The 20,552-nt window shown below is 42.6% G+C and overlaps 1 protein-coding gene across 1 annotated transcript in view; it reads left to right on the plus strand.

Moving 5' to 3' along the window:
- LOC133463266 (gamma-aminobutyric acid receptor subunit pi) overlaps window positions 1-17,423 on the plus strand; it is a 149,534-nt gene extending 132,111 nt beyond the window's left edge. Inside the window, 4 exon segments of the mRNA XM_061744708.1 lie at window positions 8,464-8,601; window positions 8,752-8,904; window positions 13,886-14,076; window positions 15,960-17,423. Of these exon segments, the coding sequence (XP_061600692.1) occupies window positions 8,464-8,601; window positions 8,752-8,904; window positions 13,886-14,076; window positions 15,960-16,325 (848 nt within the window). The 3' untranslated portion in view covers window positions 16,326-17,423.
- Window positions 17,424-20,552: the final 3,129 nt, after the last annotated feature.

The following is a 20,552-nucleotide window of genomic DNA, read 5'->3' on the forward strand; positions in this document are numbered from 1 at the left end:
CCTCCGTCTCCATCTCCCTCTCCCTCCGTCTCCATCTCCCTCTCCCTCTCCCTCCTTCTCATCTCCCTCTCCCTCGTCCCTCCTCCCATCTCCCTCTCCCTCCGTCTCCATCTCCCTCTCCCTCCATCTCCCTCTCCCTCCGTCTCCATCTCCCTCTCGCTCCGTCTCCCATCTCCCTCTCCCTCCGTCTCCATCTCCATCTCCCTCTCCCTCCGTCTCCATCTCCCTCTCGCTCCGTCTCCATCTCCCTCTCCTCCGTCTCCATCTCCATCTCCCTCTCCCTCCGTCTCCATCTCCCTCTCGCTCCGTCTCCATCTCCCTCCCTCCGTCTCCATCTCCCTCTCCCTCCGTCTCCATCTCCCTCCATCTCCCTCTCCCTCCGTCTCCATCTCCCTCTCCCTCCGTCTCCATCTCCCTCTCCTCCGTCTCCATCTCCATCTCCCTCTCCCTCCGTCTCCATCTCCCTCTCCCTCCGTCTCCATCTCCCTCTCCATCTCCCTCTCCCTCTCCCTCCATCTCCATCTCCCTCCATCTCCATCTCCATCTCCCTCTCCCTCTCCCTCCATCTCCATCTCCCTCTCCCTCCGTCTCCATCTCCATCTCCCTCTCCCTCTCCCTCCGTCTCCATCTCCCTCTCCCTCCATCTCCATCTCCATCTCCCTCTCCCTCTCCCTCCGTCTCCATCTCCCTCTCCCTCCGTCTCCATCTCCATCTCCCTCTCCCTCCGTCTCCATCTCCATCTCCATCTCCATCTCCCTCCGTCTCCATCTCCCTCTCCCTCTCCCTCCATCTCCATCTCCCTCTCCCTCCGTCTCCATCTCCATCTCCCTCTCCCTCCATCTCCATCTCCATCTCCATCTCCTCTCCCTCTCCCTCCATCTCCCTCTCCCTCTCCCTCCGTCTCCATCTCCCTCTCCCTCTGTCTCCATCTCCATCTCCCTCTCCCTCCATCTCCATCTCCCTCTCCCTCCGTCTCCATCTCCCTCTCCCTCCGTCTCCATCTCCCTCTCCCTCTGTCTCCATCTCCATCTCCCTCTCCCTCCATCTCCATCTCCCTCTCCCTCTGTCTCCATCTCCCTCTCCCTCTGTCTCCATCTCCCTCTCCCTCTGTCTCCATCTCCCTCTCCCTCTGTCTCCATCTCCCTCTCCCTCTGTCTCCATCTCCCTCTCCCTCCGTCTCCCTCTCCCTCTCCCTCTCCCTCTCCCTCTCCCTCTGTCTCCATCTCTCTCTTGCTCCGTCCCCGTTTCCAGCAGTTTGGAGATGAAGTGCTGTTGCAGTTTGTTTCACTACTAACCCTTGTACTGTCTTTGGGTCAAAATTACATAATTCTCCTGTTCTTCTTTCCTCCTGCTCTCTCCTTCCTTCTTCCCTTCCTCTTTTCTCATTCATTCATTCATTCCTTCCTTCCTTCCTTCCTTCCTTCCTTCCTTCCTTCCTTCCTTCCTTCCTTCCTTCCTTCCTTCCTTCCTTCCTTCCTTCCTTCCTTCCTTCCTTCCTTCCTTCCTTCCTTCCTTCCTTCCTTCTTTCCTTCCTTCCTTCCTTCCTTCCTTCCTTCCTTCCTTCCTTCCTTCCTTCCTTCCTTCCTTCCTTCCTTCCTTCCTTCCTTCCTTCCTTCCTTCCTCCCTCCCTCCCTTCCTTCTTTTCTCCCTTACTTTTCTCCCATCCTCCCTCGCTCCGTCCCCGTGTCACTTCATGAAGATGTATGTTCAAGGATTTATTTCTTTTAATGCCGTGCCAGAAGTGGATCCCCAGCAAAGGCGGAAGCTTCAAACGGAGCATTGTTGTGGGAGTGTGTGTGGGGGGTGGAAATTGCCGTGAAATATTTACCGAGTTCTGACAGCAAAAAGGATTTAGAGGACGCTGTCATTGTCTTGTGATATTGACCCCCTTTTTTCTTCACATAAATATTCCCTTCTGGGGGGTTTTGTCAGGAAATAATGAGGCTTTTAAAGGAAACCAACAAACTCTTTGAACCTTTCAGCATTAATGTCTCTCGTCTTTCCTTTAGTGACTTTGTTAATTCACGAGTCCACGTGAGATTGGAGGTTATGGAGGTCTGTTCCAGCTTTAGCTGAGAGCACGTCTTCGGATTTGTCTTATTCTCTTACTCCCTCTGCAGATAAATGAGGAAAGTGCACCAAAAAATGTCTCCAAGTGAACCAGACTAGTTTAGTATAGATACTAGAGTTTAAAAATACTCCTGTAGAAGTTGAAGTATCAACTCAAGTTTTTTACTCGAGTAAAAGTATAAAAGTACTGGTTTCAAAACTACTTAAAGTATAAAAGGAAAAGTAATGTAAGGGGGAAAAAAGCCATTAAGAACAAAAGCCATTGAAAATGAATGTATCTTAGTATAATGCAAATATATTAAAGAAGCATATATGTGTACTATTGAGCATTAACATGTGTTTCAGAGAGCAGCAGATATGATGACTAGTTGCCTATAAGTATTGTAATGGTGCAAAAAGTCAAACTTCAGAGGCATGTTATCATTTATCCTAACCTTTATTGGAATGTACATCCAAGTTTAGTTGCAGGAATCTGAGGGAACGGATGTAAGAACAAAACTGGACAAGAACATCTGAAACAACCACAACCAAATTCACTCTATCCGGATGGAGCAATTTAACTGGATAGTTTTTATTAAAGGCCGAAATGTATGTATTTTATTTATTTATTTAAAAAGGATCCCCATTCGTCTTCACCATGGGAAGACTATTCTTCCTGGGGTCCACACATAGACATACAAAAGGTGACAATAATACAACTCAAAAAGGGTGAAAAACATTCACTAGAATTCCTGAAATAATAAATTGAAACAAAAATAAAAGATTAAGTAACCAGCCATCCACATCTTAAGTAACAATATTTGCTACTATCACCAGATCTGTATCCAGTTATGAACAAAATAGTTGGAATGACTTTTTAATTTATAATATACCCATACCTATATTTATAGTAGTATAAATATACTACATATCATAATATACTCATACTACTATACTATATATACACTCATAGCCTACAGTGATTTAGAATATATTTACTATTAAATTTATAATATACTTACAATTTTCACAATAATCACAATATATGAAGTATAAATGAAATAGAGTAACAAGGCTGTTTTTAAAATGTAAGGAGTAAAAAGTACAGATAATTGCGTGAAAATGTAAGGAGTAAAAGTAAAAAGTCATCTGAGAAATAATTACTCCAGTGAAGTATAGATAACCAAAATTTCTACTTAAGTAAGATAACAAAGTATTTGTACTTCGTTACTTGACACCTCTGCAGACTGGTTTATAAAAGCCACCACTGGCATCTTTAAGCATAATAATTTTATTCCAAGCTGTATTTGGGTTATCTGGGCTCTCCGGGGCCTGGTGTGATATGCATGATTTATTCCGCTATGGTACCGGGCGAGAGCAACGCTCTTCAGGACGACTCTTTACACTTTTTGCCCTTTTTGATGAGCTGAATGAACACTGGAAGCACATTCGCCTAATTCTGATGGATCTCTGTCACACTACGTTAAAGCGGAGAATCTAAGGACGTTCTTAAATTAAACTTTTGCATATATAATTAGGTGTTGGACTCTGTACATCTTATGCAATTGCCTTCTCAGAGGAACCACAAGGTCTCATACTAGCGGTTGTTTTTACATTCCCTTTGACTCTTGCCAAATGCCTTTTTTACCACCCACTAAGAGCTGCAATCCCAAACAACTCAGCCGTAACAGGATCAGAGCGCAGCAGAGCTTTTAGCAATTACCATTCCCCTTTGTTCCCACCTTTGCTTTGGGTTTTTGCTAAACAAAGAAGAATCATCAATATTTTCAAAGATCTCCATGCACCAGTCATAATGTTTTTGTTTTGCATTGGTCATTTAAAGGTATAGTCCGTGATGTTGGAGAGCTAACTAGATTTGAAAGTGGCACCTCCTCTAAGCCCCACCCCCTCCCGTCAGCGCTCCATCCAAAGCCACGCCCCCACAAACTTTGGGGAACGCGCATTTGCAGGAGTCCAGTTTTCCAGGACATTTTGGACAGCACATTTTCAACAAAACTACCCCATGTCTCATTCACCTGTAAGCCAGGCCGGTTTTAGAGGGGGGCAGGGGTGGGCTGTGCCCACCCAAACGTGCGTCCTGCCCACCGAATCAAAGTTAAGGGGATCCTTCATTTTTTTATAATTTTTTTTTTTTATAAATATAAAAAAATATCACAGAATATCTGTACCGTTTCTGATTGGGTGGGCACTGCGCATCATTTTTAGACACAACAATGAACGCATACCGCAAAAGTTGTGTCTCGGCGGAGGGACCCGACGTCCCAGCAAAATGAGAAACAGAGAAGTTCAGAACAGCAGACAGAGCACACACTGAAGGCTGATTTATGGTTCCGCGTTACACCAACGCAGAATGGTGCGCGTCGCCGCGTACCCTACGCCGTAGGCTACGCCGTACCCTACGGCGTAGCCGTGGCAACAGAGCCTGCACGGCACCGCAAAACCGCCACCGCACCGGTGCTCTCCGCCCTCGCCGGGACGGAGCCGCCTCCATCCCCACAGACCCCCATACTGGACCCCCAGTAGCAGACAACCTGCGCCGCAGAATCGCACTTTGGCTTTCTTTTTTTAGCCTTTTTAGCAGGGCGAGCCGTTACAAGTAACGCTGGCGGCGGTATTTTTGGCTGAGTTTTCTCGTTTTCTCTGCCATTCTTCAGCAAACGTGACTCGAGTGTGTGAGTGTGTGAGTTTTCTGGCAAGATTTTCAACGTGACGAGTGCGCGCATGGGACGGAGGGGGCGTGGGTGGGACTTAAAATGCATCTGATTGGTTCTTTCCCCCCTGCCAATCCTCTGGTGCTCTGACCAATCCGTTCCATTCGGTGCACAAAAAACAGATTGGTCAGAGTTTTTACAGGATTAAAGCTGTCAAAGAGGTCGGATTTTTTTCTTTCCTTTTTCTGAACACATTATTTACTGGCTACTCTCAGGATGGAAGGACCATTTCACCCAGTATAACAATAAATGTTTTTGAATACGATCACAGACTATACCTTTAAAGAATTCTGTTGTGCAAAGGTTAACATCCCTTCTTCAAATCCTAATCTTTCGTTGTTTTGTGCATAAAAACATCTCATCAAATATCAGTGAGTTGGGCAAATACAATCTGATCAGAGAAACAGCAACATACTTGTTTTCCTCTTCGCCATTATTGAACAACATTGAAGCCAAAAAGTAATTTTGGCCTAATTTATCTTTAAAAGATTGTTTCAGTTCAGCTCTCTTACACAAAGCATCACCATGGCAACGGCTGACAGTGGATCCATCGGATGCTGCCATAAAAAAACAATCAAATCTCTTTATGGTTGCCGTATAAGTAAGCCTCATGCACTGAAAAAAATAAATCTAAGCGCATGTAAATATAACATATTTAAATCTGTGATATTAACAATTAAAAATGAAGTTTGTTGCTTTACATGAATACATCTAGTTTTTAACTTAATCTGCATTTGTTCAAAAAACAAGACATTGTGCGTTTTTTTCCTTAACAAGCAGTATTTATGTAAAATTTACTTTTCCTTTAACAACTGTAATCTATTGGGCAGATTGACCAACGTTTAGATGAAAAATGCTTTATATGTTTAAATAAAATAAAAAAATAGAACACCACAAATTAAGGCAACTTTTTTGCATGAGATTTTTATGTAGATCAAGAAAGACTAGTCTTTGTATAAACTACTTCATTTTTAATATGTACAAAATTCATTTGCAAGTAAATTCAACTTAATTTTTTTCTTTCTTTTTTTTCCTTTTTTTTCTTCTTCTTGTTTCTTTTTTTTCTTTTTAAAGTGAACTTAATTTTGATAAATAAAGTAAACCTAACACAATTAAGTTGACTGTACTTGCAAAATGTATTATTTACATACAAAAAATTAAGTAGCTTATACAACTAGTCTTTCTTGATCTACATAATAATCTCATGCAAAAGGTTGCCTTATTTTTTTTAAGTAGATCAAGCACAATATTTGTATCAGTGTGCTTTCATGTGTGGCCACAATATGATTGGCTGTAAGACCACTTCAAGTGGAAGATTTACCATATTTGATGGAAGCAACAGACAAATGGAAACTAGAAATCAGCTTGACGATTGTTGTCACCACCTCCCAATGATGTGTGAGGGAGAGGTTAAGGTCCTTGTGGCAGGGTGGAGGAGCTGCAGCCACTCAGGCTGACGGGACACAGGTGTGGCCCGTCAGCCTCTCCACCCTGCCAGCCTTATAAGGGAGAGACAGAGAAGCTGCAAGGAGGACTGGGAGGCTGCTGCTGGGAGAAGGTTCTGATGCGCACGTGTGTCTTGGGTGTGTCTGGTGAAATAAAAGGAGTTCCTGCACTAAACTCCGTGTCCTCTGTCCTGTCGGTCGGCCCCCGTAGCACTCGCCCTGCTACAGTCCTATAACAGAATATCAACCAGGTTGAAGTCCAGATATTGACGTTTCCAGATATTGAAGATTTGTTTCCAAATCTTGGGTTCTTTTTATGCCTGTGTTGAAAAAATCTATTTTCCGATTCTAAATCGATCCTCATATTAATTCTTAAAAATCGATTAATATGTCTAAAGATCGATTTTTTTCATCATTACATTACAAATTTTGGTATTTTTTGGTTTATTCCCAAAAAAGGAATGTTTGTTTGGAATTGTCTATATTTCATTACTTTATATACTGTCTTGGGGTTACATTTGCATAAGATGCTAAAAACCAAATTCTCAAAAATATAAAACTGAAAAAGCCAGAAAATGGAAAAATTTAAACGGAATGTTTTAAAAAATAAAACTGATTTCATCCGTCTCCGTTTCCTCCCTGGATCTGTTTGGTAATTCTGCCCCCAGATGTTTCTGAAAGCAGTTCTATCAGCATTCTGGGAGCCTGATTGGTCCTTACAGCATCATTAGCTGCAATACTTGCTGTTGAATCTCAATATACTAGTATTAATATGTTGCATAACTACAGTCATATAATTCATGCAACAGCTCAAAAAAAGTTTTAATAACACTAACCCAAATGGATATCGGATCGAATCAAATCGGATCGAATCAAATCTTGATAATCGATTCTGAATCTTAAGAATCGGAATTGAATCGATTCTTGACATTTGAATCGATCATCAGCCCTGGTTCTTCTGTTTTTCAGCCATTATGATGCAGGTTCTCTGGTGTGCTTGTCTTGACCCAATTTCAGTGGAGCTTTCTCTGCTGAACCGATGCTTCACAGGCGCTTCAGTACTCTGGTATACAGAGGAGTTCAACGTGGAATCAATGATTCCAGGGTTCCCAGGTCTCCAGTGTGATTCTTCATCGTGGGTCGTTGTTCCAGGGAGCACCTCTGCTAAACAAACCCACACTGGTCTCAACTGTCCATGAGATAGTGCTTCTGAACTCTTGTGGTTTATTGATCTTCTAGAGCAGGGGTCGGCATGTATCTCTTGTCTTGTCTTGTCTTGTATCAGCCTTAGAGTGAAGGCAACACATGCTGCATGTATCTATATTAGTTAGAACTGGGGGAAGATTTTTTTTTCATTATGCACTTCGAGAAAAAAGTCGAAATGTCGAGAAAAAAGTCAAAATGTCGAGAAAAAAGTTGAAATGTCGAGAAAAAAGTCATAATGTGGAGAAAAAAGTTGAAATGTTGAGATTAATGTTGAAGTACAATCTCGAGAAAAAAGTCAAAATGTCGAGAAAAAAGTTGAGGAAATAGTCGAAATTTCGTGAAAAAAGTCGAAATGTTGAGGAAAAAAGTTGAAATGTCGAGATTAATGTTTTAGCACAATCTCGGGAAAAAGTCAAAATGTCGAGAGGTAAGTCAAAATTTTGAAAAAAAAGTCAAAATGTCGAGATTAAAAAGGACAGGAAAAAGGAAGACAAAAAAAGGAAAAAAGAAGAAAAAAGAAAAAAAAGGAAAAAAGAGAAAAGAATGAAAAAAAGAAGAAAAAAAGGAAAAAAAAGGTCAAACATTTTTTTTAAAAGCTCCAGGAGCCATCAGGGCGGCGCTAAAGAGCCACATGCGGCTCTAGAGCCACGGGTTGCCGAGCCCTGTTCTAGAGGCTTCGTCCTGCCATCCCTTCTAACAAATCATACTCCTCCAGTCTTCTTCTCTTTGAGGTGTGATTGACTTTAACATTTAACACGACCAATCAGCAACATTTGAGTGCAGTTTGAGTTTCTATAGAATCATATCTTTCACTCCCATTTTATCATTGTATAAGAAGCTAAACAGAGTCTGAAACAAGTAACATCTATACGCGTGAAAGATTAAAAAGCAATGCAGAGCTAAATAGAACAAACAAAGCAACTCTCTTTGACCTAATTTCTAATTATACACAATCTTATTTAATCTACTCATCAGACACACTGATTAATTCAGCTTGTGGCCTTTCATCTGTCTCTTCTGTTGTTTTGCAGGGGGCTACAACATCAATGACGTTATGTTCTACTGGACCAGAGGAAACGAGTCTGTCAGCGGTCTGGACACCCTTCAGTTGGCTCAGTACACGTTAGAGGACCACTACACATCTGCCTCGGAGGCCGTCTATGAAACCGGTAACAATAACGCGTTAAACTAACCATTCATGTCACAATCTGGGCTCTGCTCGGGCTTAAAGGGTAATTATCTGTTGTGAAATATGATGAAAGTAACTTTCGATTCTTTCTGACAAGCACGATGATTGATTTGTGTTCCTCATCTCAAAGGCAAATATCCCAAACTAGTTTTCCACTTTGAGCTGAAGAGGAGCATTCTGTATTTCATCCTGGAGACGTACGTTCCCTCCAGTCTGCTGGTGGTGCTGTCGTGGGTTTCCTTCTGGATCTCCCTGTCCTCTGTTCCAGCACGTATTTGCATAGGTATGTATCGGTTTTACCTGTACATTTATATTATATCAAACCTCATCTAGTCTATATTAATGTGAAGATCTAACTGCATGGACGGTTTATGACCAGCAAGTATTCTATCCCTTTTGAAACAGGGCTCTTTTAGGGTGCTTTCAGACCTGTGGCCCGTTTTGTTCCGATTCAGGCTAAATCGATACAGTTGTTTTGTTTTTCGTTTGTGGGGTTTGTGTTCACAAGGCAACCGTCTGTAGCGGTTCAAAGCTGTTAACAAATGCCATGAACCAACTGTTCTTTCATTGGTCAGAAATGAACGCGGAGGGAGTTTCCTCTTCCGTACCCCGGGAAAAACAACAACTCTCTTGGAGGTTGAACCACAGTTATGAGAGAGTTGTGTCGGTTGCTGTGTGGATTAGGTTCTCACTGCAAACTAACTGCTCCAGGTCTGGAATGGAATCGAGCCGAGACCACCTGTCCTAAGCGATCTCGGGTCGCTTGTTTTGTCCCGAATCCGAGCGAGATTGCTGTGTTCACATATTCCATATTTTCGCAACTGTTTTTTGTGTCATTTTTTGATTTAAAACACACATACGGCGCACCGACCGAAAAGGCACCGTCTACACACACGCGCGCCGCACAACACACACAAATAGAGCGAAAAAAAAATAAATAAAAAATAAAGCAAGAGCAAAACTTAGTTTGATTGTACTTTATTTAAAGGTATTGTGACATGAAAAACAAATTTTTCTTGATTTTTTGTGTTTTGTTGGGTGTCTTGACATCAATTACACCCAAAAAACAACAAACTTTTAACATTCAGTGTATTGTGTGCTTTCTGGGATTTTCCGCATAACTGTGCAAAAACGGCGCACCTGGTTTGGTGGCGGGTCGTTACGTAACGACCCGCTAAATCACCGCCCCCTCCACCCAGCTCCCTGCCTCCTCTCCTCTCCAGCGCACCATAAAGGCTGATTTATGGTTCCGCGTTACACCGACGCAGAGCCTACGGCGTAGGGTTACGCGGCGACATGCACCGTACGCTGAACCCATGGCGTAGGCTCTGCGTCGATTTAACGCGGAACCATAAATCAGGCTTAACACGGAGCTGTTTAGAGCCTCTTTTGTTCTAATCACCGGAGGAGAACTGCTAAGAAGACCGGCGACCACTGACTGGACTTAAGATAAGGAGACACTGCTGCTTGCATGCCTTTATTTTTATGATTGTTTGCTGTGGACTGTCTGCTTCGCCCTGCTGCTTTTCCGTGCATGCTTCGCCTGTCGCTCCCGGCTTAACTCTCCGACGCCGCTGTGAGCGTATTGCTCGCGGGGAGCTGCGGTCCCGGTCCTCTGGTCCCGGTTGGACTTCATCCCCGGGCTGTAGTCGCCCTGTCTGGGCTGTGTGTGTGGGTGTTTGTGGTGTGCGCGCGTGTGTGGAGACGCCGGCAGAAGTGTGTAGCGGAGGTTTGGAGGAGGAGCGGAGCAATGATTGACAGGAAAGGGAGAAAAGGAAGCGTTTTTCACGGCGCAAAAAAACACTGTCATAAAAAGCCAGGAATGGAGTACTAGACTGAAGTTTTTCTTGTTACACTCTTTTAGACACATTTGAGGGATGTTGGCCAAGACTTTTAATAGTCTTAAAAGCATGTTAAAAATGATGTCACAATACCTTTAAGATATTACATTAATCAAACCCATTGAAATCTTCTCATCCTCCGTTTCTGCATTCATCCGAGACTGATCGCTCTGAGACCGGGAGAACTGCTGCGGCTGCGACGGGCACGAGCCCGCAGTTCTCTGGCCGCGCTGAGAAGCCGAGCCACTTTCCGTGCCGTGCGGCCCCTCGGAAATGATGCCGGCTTTTGAAAAAGTCCGAACAACAGTCCAACCCAGCAGACACGTCAGCCCACGCATCTACAATCCTTCAACAGTAAACGACGGAGCCCACCGACCGAGTCGACTCGGTCAGCGGTTCCTCCGGCTTTTGGGCCCATCTCTGCGGCGCAGCTCCCCCGGGAGCCGCGTCTCCTTCTCGGTAGGGAGTCCGAGTCTGCCCGTCCGCCCCAGGAGCCCCGCCACGGAGCCACCGCCGGGCAATCACGGGCAATTCACACGCCCCCCTTCCCCCTTTAACTTCTTATGGTGGCCTCAATTACGTCCGCCTTATGGATCCACGTTAAGTCCACGCAGCCCTACGCCATAGGCTCTGCGTTGGTGTAACGCGGAACCATAAATCAGCCTTTACATTAATACAATAGGCGCATTGCGTCATTGGGCGCGCGGCAAATTAAAAAAAAAAAAAAAGACATTTATATGCGCCTAATGGTCGCAAAAATACGCACTTTAAGCACCAGTTCATAACAAAAGTCATCCAAAGGCATTTTTACACAGCGGACATGTCCAGTACAGTACAGTGACAGGGAATCCAGTGCAGCTCAATAATGTTCCAGTTCAAACCAGTTTATTACAATTCAGTTTATCCAGAGTCAGCTCATAAAACAAATAGCCTAAAGAGACTGAATCTCACTTCGGAGAATTTCCCCATCATGGCCAAGCACAAGCACAGTGGAGACCAAAAACTTACTTCGAACAGTCGGGGGTCTAAGATGACATACAAACAATGAGTAGCTGAAGGATCTCTGCTTATGAAACACAAAAGAGAACGATGTCATTTGCAATTGCAGTGAACGGCTGTACACATGCAAGATAACGAAAGAGAACAGTTTAAGGAAAGAGCCCAGTGCATGATGGGAGGTCCCCCAGCAGTCGAGGCCAGTAGTAATTAAAGTAAAAGGTTCAAAGCGTGCGAGCCAGCCCTCCTGTCTCCGTCCCGCAGGGACTGCAAGCACCGGGTCAGTTGTGGAGCGGTTTGCTCAGAAGTGGAACACCTGCAAGTCCTGGCTGCTCCGCCGCCTTCATGAGATTACTGGTTTCCATGTCACATTTTAAAGACATATACACTGTTGCCCATAGAGTTGGAATAAAACATTTACTACCTTTTCCTCATGAAATTATCGGATTTTTTCTAAAAACAAATTTATTCTGACTTCATGGGCAACAGGGTATATTACCATGCCTTGATTTCTGGAATTATACATACGGTATAAAGAGGATCAGTCCTGTCAATGATCTTTCAACATCTTTTTTTTCAACCTCTCTTTCGACCTCTTCTTGTAAAGGTACTGTTAAATTTTGTCCCCAACTTACGTAGGAATAGGGATGGGAATTGATGAGATTTTTTCGATTCCGATTCCATTTTCGATTCTGCTTAACAATTCAATTCTTTATCGATTCTCTTATCGATTCTCATTTGGAAAAAAGGAGAACAAACAATTTTAGTATCAACTTTGTTTTATATCTTTGAACAAAAAAATATAAGTGAGGTCTTAAGACGCCCCCAGCCTTGGGCTCCTCGATGGTGCCAGGGGTCCGCACAAAATATGTAATATGAAATATGTATTTAATATGAAATAATAATAATAAAATAAATATTCTTCTGTAGAAATTAACTAAATACAACAAATTATTTTGTGGCAATTACACAACACCACAAACTTAGTCACTACCCTTAGCGCGTACCCTATGCCGTAGGCTCTGCGTTGGTGTAACGCGGACCATAAATCAGCCTTACCACACGCCGGCTGACTCCGCGCTCCCAGCACATCAGCCGGCCGAGTCCTAACAGTTTCCCCACTTTGTGGAAATGTCCATATTGCAAGTATTGTCGCCCTGTTGTCATCCTTTTTGGTAAAATGTAACCAAACTTTCGAGCGTTCATGCCGCTTTGTCCCCGTGTTTTCCTGCTGGGCACAAATGTGCACATTGCGCAACGTGCTTGGTGACGTAATTCGCGCCCACTGGAATCGATAAGGGAATCGTTTGCGAAAAAAGGCAAACGATTCCAAGGAATTGAAACTCTGGGAACCGGTTCTCAACAAGAACCGGTTCTCGATTCCCATCCCTACGTAGGAATAAATACACTGCAGAGTTATCACTGTGCCTTGGATGGGGCTGTGCTAGCTGGGTAGCAGGCTGACATAACCATCATCACAGCAACACAATAGATACTTTATATACACATAATCGCTGTTGCTTTTGCTCCTTCCCTGTCTTTTGATTATTAGGGCCCGAGCACTGAGGGTGCGAGGACCCTCTTGTTATATATTATTTTTAGAGGTCTTAAAATCAATCTTTTACCGAGGGGTATAGAGTTTTTCTAAAGTTGACAGTCTCTTTAGGTTTAAATGAAATTATGTTGTTGAAATAACACAAGGATTCAGTGCAACGACTCAGATTCAATGAGAGAATGAGAGCTCAGCCAGACAGAACAACAAACAAAAAGATGACAGAGAAAAGCTCGAGTGCCAATTCTGTTCCCAGTCATTTCCATTTCACTCCTTTCCAGTTCCGCCACAGGCAGTTTCTGCTGGTTCCTCTATAGGCTTTTGCAAGTCCTATTGAACTGATCCATGCTGTTAAAACATCTCCAGCTCTAAACTACCCTCACTGCCAAAAGGTGGGCGGGAGATGAGTTAAAATCTCACCACTATTCCTCCGTCATGTAAAGACTCGGTAAACACTGTGATTCACTTCTTTGCTTTTGTTGGTTTTTTGTGTTTCTTTTTTAGAGATCAATGCAAAGAACAGTTGCTTAGCTGCAGACATATTGTGTAAGTGTCATCCGGTGCTGTACTGATGGACATTTTTCGCTAATGACTGAAGGGAAAAAAAAATCCAAAGACCTACAATAAGTTAGATGTGTAGATGCCATTCCCCCTCAACTCAAGTACTGCCGTTACCCTGCATATATGTTTTCAGATCCAGGTCACCATATACATAGTTGTATTCTTTTCAGAGGCATCCAAACATTGCTCATGACAGTTATTGAGTCCTTTTTGACAGGCAGCTACATATGGTGCGACTAGCAACCGGATTCAAAATGAAGTCTTTGGTTGTTGATATATGTATTGAAAAATCTTACTTCTTGACTCTTTGACAGGGGTGACAACGGTGCTTACCATGACCACGCTCATGATGGGAGCCCGGACGTCACTGCCCAACGCCAACTGCTTCATCAAGGCCATCGACGTCTACTTGGGAATCTGCTTTAGTTTCATTTTCGGAGCGCTTATTGAGTATGCTGTGGCTCACTTCTGCATCCTGACTCACAGTGATGCTCACATGCTCATGGTGAGACCCTCTCGTATATACCGCACTTCGTAAATCCTCGTTGTTGTCGTCATTCACATTGTTGTGGTCACAGTGATTGTGTTCATCCTGGTGGTCACTACCATTGTCATCATCGTCATCATCATATCATCAAGCTCTTTGAGGTAAGTTCTACGGTGGCCGACAAGGGCCAAACGCACTGCAACGGCCTAATGCGTCTCAGTTAAGGAAAACGGCTTCAAGTACAGAAACGATTCAAATTCACAAACTCAAAAAGAGGAACGTGGTGCAAATGAAAAAACGTGCTGCAAAAAACAAAGACACATGCAGCATCATCAAACGCTGCAAATAGAGAAACGATGCAAAGCACAAAACGATATAAAGCAACCATCTTCAAAAGAAAAACGCTTCATAACCGGTCACTACAACCGGAAGTGCTCCAAACCTGCAGGGGGCGCAGCTGACTGAACCACAGTGTTTACATCCGTGGTTTAAAAATACAGCAGGAACGGTAATGTGATTTTTATCTGACTATATTTATATACAATGTTTATATCACTGTACAACGCTGCACATTACGAGACGTTTCTTTATAATAGTGCAGGAGATAACCAAAACAATCGTTCAGTTCGTGATAGAAGCATGAAGTTTGGTACACACATAGCCAAAGGCATTCCAAAAATAATTGGACGTGGAGCCATCGTGAATTTTCAACATGGCGCCCATGGCAGCCATTTTTCAAAATGGACGCCAGAAACAACTCTTTTTATATGACTTGGGGACATAATATGATATTTTAGATATATTTACCACATATAGTACTTGGTAGATGTCTCTTGGATAATTGAAAAGTTGTCATTTAATATTCAAGATGGCCGCCATTTTTTAAAGATGGCAGCCATCATTTGTGTGACTGTCTGATATGGATGATCTTGGTGTCTAATCAGTCATTATTTATGATCCAGAAATCAAATTTGAAACATTGGAATTGGCCAGAAGCTTCCTTCTACCTCAAAACTGAACATGACAACTGTTTCTTTCATGATAACAGCCATATTAGCCAAAATAAAATATATACTGTAATTTCATGAAAATAGATCTATTATATATAAAAACAAACTTTGAACTAATAAACCAAAAAAGATCCTCATATCTGCAAGAACTGAACCATCCAATGAATGGATAAGTAATAGAGTGGATGCTCAGCCAGGGCAAACTGGCAACTCATTTCAACTAATCATTCATTAGAAAACACTTGTTTCTGGTGGCCATTTCGAAAAATGGCTGCCATGGGCGCCATGTTGAAAATTCACGATGGCTCCACGTCCATATCTTTTGGGGAAACCTTTGGCTATTTGTGTACCAAATTTCATACTTGTATCACAAACTGAACGATTCCTATACATTTTATAGCTAAACAGCTGGACTATTATATTTTAACGTTACACCAGACGATACAAGGCTGCATACATCCCGTGTGTCTGTCCATTGAGCTGTTACGCCGAGAGCGCCCCCTGCAGGTTTGGAGCACTTCCGGTTGTAGTGACCCGTTATGAAGCGTTTTTCTTTTGAAGATGGTTTCTTGTTTTATATCGTTTTGTGCTTTGCATCGTTTCTCTATTTGCAGCGCGTTTGATGATGCTGCATTTGTCTTTGTTTTTTGCAGCACGTTTTTTCATTTGCACCACGTTCCTCTTTTTGTACCTCGTTTTGAGTTTGTGAACTTGAATCGTTTCTGTACTTGAAGCCGTTTTCCTTAACTGAGACGCATTAGGCCGTTGCAGTGCGTTTGGCCCTTGTCGGCCACAGTAAAGTTCAGCAAGAGTGTAAACTCTCACGTGTGTAGGTTTTTTACTTATCTTTCAAAGCTTGTTCTCCTTTTTGGCTTTCCCAATCTTACATAGTACGGCCACCACATGCACGACATGGATGATGAAATAAACGGCATCCTCACCACCATTTCAAGGCACCCCAACCGAGCCAAGAGACGCAAGGAGCCTGCGGTCACGCCTCCCGCAGTTCCCGCCGCGACGGAACTGGCCGTCCGCCCCTCCAGCCCCGCGGGCAGCGAGCCCAAGCCCGAGCCGTCACCCCCGGAACCAACCCACTGGTGCATCACCGCTCTGTCCATCCTCCGCAAACTCATCGGCTATATAAGATGCTGCCACGTGGAGAACCCTCACCACATAGACAACTACTCCAGAGTCACTTTCCCCCTTTCTTTTGTCATGGTCAACTTTCTCTACTGGACATATTATCTGTACTTCTAGTATTTGCTTGAGTGTCCCGGAGAGAGCGTGAAATAGAGACTGTTTGTGGACAAAAAGGTGTATTTTACTGTAGTTATGTACAGGAAGTGTTAACTCAATGTGTTGTGAGTTGGATTTCTACAATTTCTACATTTGGATTTATGACTCAAGTAGCATACTCAAACGAAGGTTGATACCGTATTTTCTGGACTATAAGCCGATACTTTTTACGTAGGTTTTCAACCGTGCGGCTTATACAAAGGCTATTCTGTGGATTTTTCTTCCACCGCTCGGGGCGCTCTAACCGGAATTAGAATCAAAACTCAAAACAAAATAAATGCAAAGTTGCTGCCGTGTTAAAAGACACTGTTAGGAAAGGATCTATTTAGGTACAAACATGTACATCATTTACAGTTCAAAATCCTTCTGTACATGTAGTAAATATCTAATCTAACAACATAAATATCTGTGGCTTGCATATGTTTTTTTTTAAATAGAGCGGATACGGTTTATATGCAGGTGCGGCTTGTATTCCAGAAAAATACGGTCATTATTTTTTTTCTCATCAGCTTGATTCGGTTTGTTAATTAACTTTAATTGCAATTCAGGCCTTGCTACAAATTTGAAAAAAAAAAAAAAACAGACAGCACAGTTTTCGTTATAATAGCCAATGCTTCTCACAACATTTGTGACATTGTGATCAGATGGTTGAAGTGTTATCCCGTCCTTTTCTTCCTGCAAACCCCTCTCAAGGTGTGCAACAATAGCAGGCCTCAACACATGCAGGACTGCATTACATACACTGCTCTTCATCGTCCACGCATTTGCAGTATGTGCAGAATGTGGTTTTGCATTGTCCTGTTGAAAAATGCATGTTGAGTCCCTGGAACAGACGCCGGTTTGATGGCAGCTCTGGAATCTCAACATGCTTTTCTGCATTAATGCTTGCAGCACAGTCGTACTTTCATCGTACCATCGCAGTCGGTCTTTAAGACTTTAATGGCTTGGATGGCCCTTTTCATCTTTCACTTAGAGCAGGGGTCGGCAACCCGCGGCTCCAGAGCTGCATGCGGCTCTTTAGCGCCGCCCTAGTGGCTCCTGGAGCTTTTTCAAAAATGTTTGACCTTTTTTTTTCCTTTTTTTCTTCTTTTTTTTCCTTTTTTCCTCTTTATTTCTCTTTCTTCTCTTTTTTTTCCTTTTTTTCTCTTTCTTCTTTTTTTCTTTTCTTGTTTTCTTGTTTTTTCCTTTTTTTCACATTTTTTTCTTTTTTCTTTTTTTTATTCTCTTTTTTCCTCCCTTTTCCTTTCCTTTTTAATCTCAACATTTCGACTTTTTTCTCGACATTTCAACTTTTTTCACAAAATTTTGACTAATTCCTCGACATTTTGACTTTTTTCTCAAAATTGTATTTCAACATTAATCTCGACATTTCGACTTTTTTTTCTCGAAATTTCAACTTTTTTATCGACATTTCAACTTTTTTCTCAACATTTCAACTTTTTTCTCCAAGTGCATAATGAAAAAAAAATCTTCCCCCAGTTATAACTAATATAGATACATGCAGCATGTGTTGCCTTCATTCTAAGGCTGATACAAGACTTTTCATTTTTTGCGGCTCCAGACATATTTGTTTTTTGTGTTTTTGGTCCAATGTGGCTCCTTCGACATTTTGGGTTGCCATCCCCTGATCTAGAGCACATGGTGCAAATTTCTTCTTTTTCTTGAAGGCGAGGTTGCCATAGGTCTTGTTTTTTCCATCACAGTACAGTGTAAGCCCCTTAGACCAGACGAAATCCACATAAAGCTTGTCATCAGTGTACAGTTCAAATATCCACTGGAGACTCATGTACCACTCAGAGGAAAACAAATGAACTAGCACTCCCTTACGAGGGTTAGTGGCTTCTCTGAACGAATGTCCAAATTGTAGTGCTTGGCAAAGATTTCTCAGTTATCCCTTTCCCCAGTTGTTTATATCAGTTATTGATGAATGATCTAAGAGGTTTGAATAGAAGGCAGTTGCTCATCTTTGCTCCTTAAAGAATCAGCCTTTCTTGTGTATTGATTTTCTACCAAACAACATCATTTTTTTCCTTCCCCTCGTTACTGGCCCTAAATCGCCTGCATAATTCATACTGTTGCAAAGAATAGTCAAAGAATATTAAAAAGAATTGTCCTTTTACATTTACTTATTGTTTTAACCTTTTCTGAATTGGGGGTTTTAGGTTCTTCAGCGTAATTTCACATACTTTTTTTTCACTAAATCTGAGGCAAAGAAACTTCCACTTTGATTCTCTTCTGGGATTAATTGCTGATATTTTATAACTCCATTCTCACTTTATTCCTGCTGAAGTTTCAGAAAGAAAGTTCTCACCGATACACTGGAAACTAAAGGGGATCATCTGAACCAACATGAGTATATTATGAGATTAATATTTCATTATGTTTCAATTGAATGAAAGCTAGAAAGGGAGTCTGAAGCAGTTTTTCTCTCATGAACACTGGAGGTTTTCAGGAGACTGTGTTGCCAGTATGAGACTGGTAAACTGTCCATGATGTATCTTAGATACTTAGATACCCTGACCTGGCATTCCCTCCCAACTTCATATGTCACTGAATTGTTGCAGTTAGAAACACACAAGTGACAATAGAAGCTTATGTTCCTTTTTCCCTTCTGGGTTATTGTAAAAACATGAAGTTGGCAGGAGAACGAGGATGAACCCACGCGATCTTGGGATATTAATAGTTTTTTTATTTTAAGGTGAAGACAGTTCAGCAACTCATATGTGTACAGTAGTTTGCCATAAATGTTACTGACTGGAAATGTGTCGTGTTTATGAATTTATGAAGGAAGGAAGGAAGGAAGGAAGGAAGGAAGGAAGGAAGGAAGGAAGGAAGGAAGGAAGGAAGGAAGGAAGGAAGGAAGGAAGGAAGGAAGGAAGGAAGGAAGGAAGGAAGGAAGGAAGGAAGGAAGGAAGGGAAAAAAGAAGGAAAGAAGGGAGGAAGGAAAGGAGAAAAGAAGGAAAGAATGTACAAGGGGAGAAAAGAAGGAAGGAAAAGAGTAAAGAAGGAGGGAAAGGAGAAGGAAGGAGAGAGCAGGAGGAAAGAAGGAAGGAGAATTAGGTCATTTTGACCCAAAGTACAAGTCAGTACGTTTACATGCACTAACAGAAAGTCAACTTATTGCCCTAGTCTGACTGATATACACCTTAGTCGGGCTGTAGTCGAACCGAACTGGAGCTCTTGAAATGGAGCTATTAGAGCCAGATAATGCCGTTCTAATTCGAGTTATTCGGGCATGTGAAAGCAAACCACGGTTAGCCAAGCTATCGACTGCCCCGGGACTACACCTTCCGGAAGTGAGGAGACCGCAGAAGCGGGAATAATAACAGTCACGGCATCACAACAGCATAGTAGCAGAAGAATTCAATTCAATTCAATTTTATCTATATAGCGTCTATTACAACAGAAATATTCTCTAGGCGCGTTCCAAAGACCCCCGAGCAATTATTACGTAAACCTAACATAAACAATGGCAGGTAAAAACTCCCCAGGTGGGAGAAAAAAAGAAGAACAGGTTTGTGGGCATCTGCTTCCAATCTGTAACGTTTGTTTAAAAATTGTTCTAAGGAAGCTTTCAGACCTGTGGCCCGTTTGTTTTGTTCCGATTCAGGGGCTAAATCGATAGTTGTTTCGTTTTTCGTTTGTGGCGTTTGTGTTCACAAGGCAACCGTCTGTAGCGGTTCAAAGCTGATAACAAATGCCATGCACAAACCAACTCTCTTTGGTCAGAAATGAACGTGGAAGGAGTTTCTTCTTCCGTACCCCGGGAAAAACATCAACTATGGAGCAGCGTTATGAGTGAGTTGTGTCGGTTGCTGTGTGGATTATGTTCTCACTGCAAACGAACCGCTTCAGGTCTGGAATGGAAGTGAGCCGAGAACCTAACCCTAACCTCTCCTAGGCGATCTTGGCTCGCTTGTTTTTTGAAACAGGGCTCTTTTAGGATGCTTTCAGACCTGTGGCCCATTTGTTTTGTTCCGATTCAGGGGCTAAATCGATACAGTTTCGTTTTTCGTTTGTGGCGTTTGTGTTCACAAGGCAACCGTCTGTAGCGGTTCAAAGCTGTTAACAAATGCCATGAGAACCAACTGTTCTCTCATTGGTCAGAAATTAACGCGGAAGGAGTTTCCTCTTCCGTACCCCGGGAAAAACATCAACTATGGAGCATCGTTATGAGAGAGTTGTGTG

This window comes from Cololabis saira, chromosome 17 (assembly GCF_033807715.1).
Source record: "Cololabis saira isolate AMF1-May2022 chromosome 17, fColSai1.1, whole genome shotgun sequence".
Classification (NCBI taxonomy): domain Eukaryota; kingdom Metazoa; phylum Chordata; class Actinopteri; order Beloniformes; family Belonidae; genus Cololabis; species Cololabis saira.